The sequence below is a fragment of the Lepidochelys olivacea genome (assembly GCF_965140295.1).
Source record: "Lepidochelys olivacea isolate rLepOli2 genome assembly, chromosome: 15".
Classification (NCBI taxonomy): domain Eukaryota; kingdom Metazoa; phylum Chordata; order Testudines; family Cheloniidae; genus Lepidochelys; species Lepidochelys olivacea.
In genome coordinates this window covers 17150407-17159531 of record NC_140425.1, presented here as the reverse complement: position 1 = coordinate 17159531, position 9125 = coordinate 17150407, and the positions used below count along the sequence as shown (strand labels likewise).

The window sequence follows — 9125 nt, the reverse complement described above, 5'->3', positions numbered from 1 at the left end:
TAATTTGTCAAAGTTGTTTTGAATTCTAATCCTGTCCTCCAAAGTGCTTGCAACCCCTTCCAGGTTGGTGTCATCCACAAATTTTCTAAGTATACTTTCCACTCCATTATCCAGGTTATCAGTGAAAATATTTAGTAGTACCAGACCCAGGACTGACTCCTGCAGGATCCCAATAGATACATCGCCCAATCTAATAGCAAATCATTGATAACTACTCTTTGTACAGTCATTCAACCAGTTGTGCACCCACCTTATAGTAATTTTATCTAGACCACGTTTCCCTAGTGTCTCTCAAAAATACATTAGCTGAGGTTTGCTCTTTTTTCTGAATCTGAACAATCATGAACACATAGCCCTATTCTTAATTCATCTGGTTTCTTCTAGTGATCTTTCAAAGTGATGTGTGAGTACAAAAACTAAATAAAATGAAAAAATTAAAGTTCAAATGCAATTGCTCCTTCAGACTATATAAAGAAATTTGTTTAATGAACAGAATTCTATAAATAGTAACTTTCTGTAACAGTTCTCAGAACAATCTTACCCACTTAAGTAGTAGCAGTACCACTACCAAAAATGCAAATTCTTAAAAACAAAAACAAAACACCACACATCCAGAGTGAAAAATAACTAACTGTCTCCTTACCCCACCATACACAATATTTACATTTTCCAGTGGGATGTCTTTAAATGCAGATACAGCACACGTTGAAACCCATTACAAACATTAGAAGCAATTTTCAAGTGAACTGCAAATTTTTTCTGGAAGATTGGATTGTTGATTCCATTACCTCTACATGATGCCATGTTTGAGAAATATTTTCCCCATTCTAGATCTATTCCATCTTGTCATTTAGTAATGTTCTTTCACTAAACAGCAGAGACGAGTTTCCAAAATTTTAATTATAACTGCAAAAGGAACATAAAATATAAATTTGCATTATATCTGGGATTGATCAGAAAGATGCTTTAGTTCAAATCTGTCACTTCCTTTTAGACTGGGTAGAAGGGAAGAAAGTAATAAGCAAAGGGAATTACAGTGAAAACTAATAGAAACACAAGCCTTTTCCACCAATTGAATTAGAAAATTCAAACAGTACTTTGCCAAACAAGTTTCAATATGTGATCCATGAAATTGCAGTTCCCCACAGAAGTGTTGCTTTCCTAGAATATCCTAATGCCCTTCTGTTGTACAGAGAGTCAGTTACACAGACAAGACAGTATTTACAAGAGACCCAGGATTGGCAGCTCCTACTCCTGGATTAACAGATACATTAAAGTCCTTTAACCATTCATAGCTCATCGTGTTTTGCAGGGTCCATGCTGGGTTTAATGAAAACTCCTTCCATTGCCATCCAGTAGTTGTGATGATTAGGAGAAGTCATGCCATGAACTTCCCGTTGGCCTCTGATTGGGTGGCCATATTGTTCTCCCGTTATTGAAAGGAATACGTCAGTTCCTATGTGCTTGAAACGCACTGCATCCTCCCGCTCCCAGTGTGTCCCACTGCACTGTACGGTCCATATATCCAAGTCATCTCCTTCACCATCATCACCAAAGGCACTTACTTCCTGAATTAGAAATAAGGGAACACCAAAGATACTTAAGACACCAATCACTCAGCCAGTAGGGGGAATTGTAAAGACAAGGGTAGGTAGGAAACAAAAAGTGATGTTGTATTGCTTTTGTGGCAATGGATCTAACCCAGATGGGATAATTTGCCCCCTCTATAGTCCAGAGGTAAAGTGCTAAAAATAAAGGCATTATGAACAAAAATAAAACAAGGGAAACGGGAGGACAATCCTTTTGAGGAAAAAACCCTTGAAAACTAAAGAACAAAATACTCCTCAGATACAGGGCTCACCTTCCTTCCTCTCAGCAAGATAGTATGGTATCCATCAGGTATTTACTGGTAAGTCATTCGTTTGAAACATTTCCTCTCAGTCATTTATTTTATTACTACTTATATCGCAGTAATGCCTAGAGACCCCATTGTGTGAGGCACTGTACAAAAAAAGGCAGACCCTTCTCAAAGAGCTTAGAAGCTAAGCAGACAAGACAAATGGTGGGAGACCATGTAACTTGCCACGATCGCACAATAGGTCTGTGACCAAGTCAGAAATAGAACCCAGGTCTCACGTATCCCAATCTAATGTCCTATCCACCATACGATGCTTCCTCTCAGGAAGGAAGACTCCAGTGAGTACTTATGGAAACCCACAACAGCTAAATAAGAAATTTACTTTAAAAAGTATTTTCAAATTTTGCAGAAGTACTTGCTAAATGAAGAGGGAGGGAGCCGGGAGGACTAAGAAGGGGAAACGTTGATCTTCAGAGAAATACAAAGATGAAGTGTATAAGTGTGACTGTGGAAGCAAAGGGTTCTTTTGATGGGGTGGGCAGAGAGCAAAATAAGGACAGAGAGAGACTTAGGGTATGTCTACACAGCAGTTGGGAGGGTGCTTCCCAGCATGATTAGACAGACACGTGGTACCTCTACTCAAGCTAGTGCACTAAAATTAGTAGCATGGCTAAAGAGCGGCGTAGGTGGTGGCTTGGGCTAGCTGCCTGAATAAAATTCTGCCTGACCCCTGGATACGTACTCAAGCAGGTAGCCCAAGCCACTGCAGCCACATTGCTATTTTTAAATTTGCTAGCTTGAGCTGAACGAGTGTGTGTCTGTCTACCTGCACTGGGATGCACCCTTCCAACTATGTGTAGATATACCCCAAGTGACTTGCCCAAGCTCATGCAAAAAGTCTGAGGTAGAGTAGGTCTCACGAGTCGCTGGCTAGCATCCAAACCCCTGGACCATGACTGCTCCAAATTAAGCCATTTTAGACACTTTTTCCATATACAAGAGAAATTTATAAAGCACAAGCTTTGAGGGCTCCACCATCTTACCTGATTATTGGACAGCGGTGACGGGAAGTGATGGGTGTGTAAGTTTTTTCCTGTGTTAACATGGGTAAGTCGTATTGCTTGCCCACACTTCACTGGTGTTCCTCGTTGGCAAGTGTCGTCATTTTTCCCTCGAATCCGCCAGTAACTGTTAGCATCATCTGAAGCTTCAACTCCAGTCACCGATTGCTGTCCACTTCCTGTTTGAAAATAATTTAAAAATGGTGGTTGACCTAACCCACCTTTCACCAGTTCAGGGAATCAAAAATACTTTACTACTAAAGAGCATCAATCCATTCAGACTAATAATTGGAGGGGAAGAGCAAAGGAGGGTTACAAGACTAATTTCCCTTCTCACCCTATTTTTACACCACTCCTGTCACTAGTACAGCTTCTAGATCAACATCCTCACCTGTGATGCAAACCCAGAAAAAAATATATATACTGAACTGTTGAGAAGCAGAAGAGACACTAATACACAAATATTACCAGGGGATGCCAGGATTTTCATAGGTGTTGTGCCCTAACAGCTCCCCTATTGACTTCAATGGGAGTTACAGGTACTCTGCACCTTAGAACAGTGGTTCTCAATCAGGGGTCCAGGCCCCCAAGGAGGTTTCAGGGGGGCTGCCAAGCATGGCCAGCATTAGACTTGCTGGGGCCCAGGGTAGAAAGCCAAAGCCCCACCGCATGGGGTTGAAGCCAAAGCTGGAGCAATATTGTTTTTTGTTTTGGTTGGTGGGGGGGAGGGGCATGGCACGAGGCCGCAGGCAATTGCTCTGCTCTCTATCCCATAACCCCAACCCTGGCTTTTATATGCAGAAAGCCAGTGGCACAGGTGGGCCGTGGAGTTTTTAATCGCATGTTGAGGGGGCCTCAGAAAGAAAAAGGCTGAGAACCCCTCCCTGCCTTAGGAGATCAGGTTCTGAAGATGTAGAAACAGAATATGGCTCATTAAATTAAGCATTTTTAAATTAAAGCCTCTGTTGCCTATGGGTCCAGACCCCCTTGTGGATGCCCCCTAACTGTTCTGCGTGGCTCAGTCCTGGATATTTGCTTACTGCTGCTGAGGAAAGAGGAACGCTCCGTGGTAAGTGTGCTGCATGTGAGCACTTAGCTGGTGATGTGCCTCTCCATGCGAAAAACGAAACCCGTGAGATACTAACAGGAGACTTTTGCATTTTCTCCCCCCGCCCCCCCCGGGGCTTAGTGCCAGAGGCATTTAACCCTGGGAGCGGCCCTTCCTTCCACCCTCTTCCTTCGCTCTTATGCGAGGCCACTGAGCAGCACTGGCCTGGCAGCAGACTTCTTCAGGCGCCAGCCTCCCTCCCCACATCTCCTGCCCCGCGAAGGGCAGCGCGCCTCCGCCCGCTCCCCGCCGCCTCGGCCAGCTCCTCCCCACGGGGCTCCACCCGCGCCCCTCGGCAGCTGCGGGGCGCGCCTGGGCCAGCCCGTCAGCCCCGCGGGCAGGGCCCCGCCAGGGCTCCCCTCTCACCCCGGGCAGCCGACTCCGGGCCGCTGGGTCGCGCCCCGTCCCAGGGCGGGGCCCTGGCCCTTAGCCCACCCCGGACACCTCGCCGGCATCCCCATCGCCCTCCTGCAGTCCCCGCCTCCGAGTTCTCCCGCGCTACCCACCCTCCGGCCCCTTCCTCAGCCCGGCGCGCCGGGCCCCTCCCCCGCCTCCCCCTCAGGCCGCCCCCGCTCTCCGGCCCCGCTCCTCACCCGATCCGTACTTGACCTCATGCGAGTGCAGCCGCACGTTGTGGCGGGTGTTGAGCAGCTTCAGCACCGACCCGCAGGTAACAGCGCCCGGCCCGGGCCCGGGCCCGCTCCCGCGGCCCGGCTCGCACAGCAGCGCCAGGAGCAGCAGGAGGCAGCGGCGCCGCATCTCTCGTCAGCCCGGCGGCCCCGACGCCCGGCGCCTCCACACACACAGCCAGCCAACCCGCTTCCGCAAGCCACCGGCACCCCGCTTCCGCATCCCGGCCAATCATACGACGCCAGCACCGCAGCCTGCCAATCCCCGCCCGCCTCTCTTCCAACGTCGCCTCCGCATTGGGCCGCCACCTGCGGACCGCGCAAAGCGTCCACGAAGGAGGAGCCTATTGGGCTACGGACGATGCCGAGACGACCAATCAGAAGAGGCGGCGTGGCACCTCGCAGGGAACGGACCCAGAGGGAAACTAAAAGTTGGAGTTGAAGGGAATTAGTCAGTGGGGCCTGGCTGCCTGGGGGAGGTGGGAGCTCGCAGGTGGGGTGGACCTTAGATACGTGGGGTTACTTTATGGACAGTCTCTGCTATAGGGATTGGCAGCAACAAGAGGCCCAATTGTCATCCCTTGTGGTGCCATGCAGCCAACACACCCTGAAACATCAGTGTGTTACCCCTGTGCCTTGCCACTTTCCCCTGGCACCCACCCATCACGCAAAGCATCAGCATGCCTCAAGGCAAGGCGGTGACACCGCCTCAGCATCACTCCCCGTTCATGGGAACATCAGCATACTGTGATGCAACACCATGAGTAGAGTTGATCTGACTTTTTTTATCCACTGAAAATCCCTACCTTTCAAAAAATAAAACAACCTCTCCCCCCAAACTGGACAATTTTCAGTTTACAGACAAAAAAACCAACACAAAACTAAAGAGGATTTTTTGAGGACAGCAGGCAGGTTCTGCTAAAATATTTGTTTAGTTGAAACCCCAATTTTCAGTTACAAAAATGTCAATGGAAAGTTTTTGACCAGCCCTAAATGATAAGGCGAAAAAGGGGCCCTCAAATGCCCTGGCAATGAGACTGGGTTATTAAATAACATGGCATCCTGGAAATAACGGTTCCAAGAAGTTCAGTGAGCCTCTCTGACACATAGCTCTCGTCGTTCACTATGCCACATTTAACAAAGGGCTGAAAAGAAAAGCCAAAATATCGTAATGGATTGGTTGGTATGCGTGTGTACCACTGCCCCTGTACTGGATAAAATCAGCTTCTCAACCATGTGGCATAGCCAACATATTGCTAACTGCTAATAATGACTTTCATTCAGCTCAAGTGATTGTGTGCCTGTGCTTTCGGAGCAGAAAGGTCACTTTTTTGTCCCAAGTGCTACTATGAAGTTATTGTAACATAAAGCAATTATTAAATTATAAAAACTGTAAGAGAAAGGTTGCCGTTTTAGCCATGGAAAATCAATCATATGTGTATAGAAAGTGACTGAGACAATGAATGGATCCTTTTTCCCTCCTAGTGCAGTTCTGCAGACTGAAGCAAATTTTCTTTCCTTACATGGTTCTGGATAGAAGAAGAATGAGTTTCTCATCACTTTATCTACAGGAGCACCTGGGTCAAGAGGTGACACTGAGGGAACTATTATGTGGGCTTTCTTAGGTATGCATCTGACAGTTGATACAGGGCCTGTACAACATACCATGTTCATTGTTGCATGGTGTGAGGATGCCAAGCTACTAATTTAATGCTCCTATGAAGGCAACATAATTTTCTTGGGACTGAGCAAAAAGTCTCCAACCCTCCAAGCCCCAAGGAGGTAAGTAGGAATGGAATTGGATGAGTGAAACAGCACAGAAGTGGAGCTCTGCTCGGAGTTATCCTGACCTGGATAGTTTGGGCAGCACATCACCGCTTTGCGCTCGTGAGAGAGTCATGAGATACTCAGGTTTCAGAGTGGCAGCCGTGTTAGTCTGTATTCGCAAAAAGAAAAGGAGTACTTGTGGCACCTTAGAGACTAACCAATTTATTTGAGCATAAGCTTTCGTGAGCTACAGCTCACTTCATTGGATGCATTCAGTGGAAAATACAGTGAGGAGATTTATATACACACAGAACATGAAAAAATGGGTGTTATCATACACACTGTAAGGAGAGTGGTCACTTAAGATGAGCTATTACCAGCAGGAGAGTGGGGGGGGGGTTCCCGCGGGGAAAGAAAACCTTTTGTAGTGATAATCAAAGTGGGCCATTTCCAGCAGTTAACAAGAACGTCTGAGGAACGGGGGAATAAACATGGGGGGGGGATAAACATGGGGAAACAGTTTTACTTTGTGTAATGACTCATCCACTCAAAGTCTCTATTCAAGCCTAAGTTAATTGTATCCAGTTTGCAAATTAATTCCAATTCAGCAGTCTCTCATTGGAGTCTGTTTTTGAAGTCTTTTTGTTGTAATATTGCCACTTTTAGGTCAGAGATCAAGTGACCAGAGAGATTGAAGTGTTCTCCGACTGGTTTATGAATGTGATCACTCTCCTTACAGTGTGTATGATAACACCCGTTTTTTCATGTTCTGTGTGTATATAAATCTCCTCACTGTATTTTCCACTGAATGCATCCGATGAAGTGAGCTATAGCTCAGGAAAGCTTATGCTCAAATAAATTGGTTAGTCTCTAAGGTGCCACAAGTCCTCCTTTTCTTTATGAGATATTCAGCTGACTCAATTTTCCACCAGTGCTGAATCTGTCAAGCCCTTTGCTCCCCACATGAGGTAACTCATTCATTTGCTCACTCAAAGGTTTGTTATTTGGCTTGTTGATATTAACCTATTACATATGTAGGGAAGTGTCTCTGACTTTTGGTTCATGTGTGTTCAAATTGCCTGTATTAAATTAAGCTTCAGTCCTAAATCTCCCTCAACCACAACTGTACCCCCACTCCCCACACCATGTCCATTTCTGTTCATCAGAAAATCATTTTCTATTGCTTGGTGTTTGTGTCTGATCCAGAAGAATGCAAATGAATATGGTGCATTGTTTGACACTTGAATACCTTATTTCTGTTTCTTCTAAGAGGCTTTCCTCTTCTTCTAAGACAACAGCTCACTTTTGTTATTGTTTTTTAAACAGGGCGAAACAGATGTCTGTGGTTGCCGTTTTAGCCATGGAAAATCAATCATATGGGGCTTTAGCTGGCACCTGTTTGTCTTTCTGGGAGGTCACTAACTCCCAGTGCATTTAGTACAGTTTACACGGTGCTCCCTACAATGCTTTTCAGTTGTACTTTAGAAACATAATTGGGTTAGAACGGTTGCCAACAAAGAACCCCATTAGTGCCAAACAACTATGGCAATTAACAGCCACATTATTGCTTTAGGAGCGGTTGTTGTTTTTAGTAGGCTGCTGTGAGATGCAGGTAAACTGTCCCCTGAAATGATATGATGGGGCTGGGATTGAGATATATGCTTCTTGGAGGGGAACATTATAATTTCTCTTTATGCATATGAAACAAAAAACTCAGTGAAACTGAACCAGTATAACAGACCAGACCAGAATTTAGCAAACAGCTAGAATGCCTTAGGCCCTTAGTCACTTAACGACACTTAAGGTTGTAGTCTTGATTTTTAGAGATACTGAGCACTCACAACTTCCTTTCCACTGTACTTGTGGCTACTGAGCACCCATGAAAATCAGGCCGTAATTGACTTTGCAGTAGAAATCAGTCATGGATTAGAAGTGCAGGACTGGGACCCATGACATACGGGGTATATCTTGAGAGGAGTATTCTGGCACAAAGCACTGTATTTTATGAGAGGATTTCCCTTTCTATTTTAATGGTCGTTGTGAAACAAAGCTTTGAGCTTTCTGTTTAGTGTGCATGACAAAAGCACTAATTAACAATGAGGCTAACATGGCAGGCAGCTCTCAGGTTTGATCTACACAGCAAATTTTACCGATTTAGCTGGACTCGTGACACTTCATATACAAGTGCTTGGGTATGAAGAATGTGATAGGACTCTTGGGTTCTAGTCCTCAGATTGCTGCTAATCTGAGGCAAGACATTCAGAGCCTGATTCTGACTTTACTTAGGGCCTGATCCAAAGCCTGTTGAGGTCAGTGGGTGTAAATTAGGAGTCATTCCACTGAAATCAGAGAAATTACAGTGGGGATAAGGAAATTACCCCCCTAACTGTTCTGTGACTCACTACACCTATTTTTATTTGCCACCTTCTTTTCCCCCCACATTGATAAACTGGTTATAATGATGCTTCTCCAGATTGAGTAATTTTATTATCTCACTTCATTTAGCACAATGGGGCCCTGATCTCAGCTGGGGCTCTAACCACTGCAGTACTACAAATAATAAATAATAAGTAATAATCATAATAGCAGTCAATCACCCAAGGAGAGCTAGATGTAGTGAAAAGAAACGGTAGATTGCAAAGAATTTTTGGAAATGTATAGCTCCCTGCCCCCAACAGACAAACTTTTTTGGAGTGAGGGCC

The 9125-nt window shown here is 45.5% G+C and overlaps 1 protein-coding gene across 1 annotated transcript; it reads right to left on the bottom strand.

Annotated features, from left to right (window-relative positions):
• Positions 1-879: 879 nt before the first annotated feature.
• Positions 880-4860, bottom strand: SDF2L1 (stromal cell derived factor 2 like 1). Its single transcript, XM_084648825.1, has 3 exons — positions 4621-4860; positions 2902-3098; positions 880-1568 (listed from the first exon to the last, which is right to left on the bottom strand). Exons 1-3 carry the CDS (start codon positions 4784-4786, stop codon positions 1290-1292), a joined length of 642 nt encoding a protein of 213 aa, XP_084504951.1. The 5' UTR covers positions 4787-4860; the 3' UTR covers positions 880-1289.
• Between the last annotated feature and the right edge of the window lie 4265 nt (positions 4861-9125).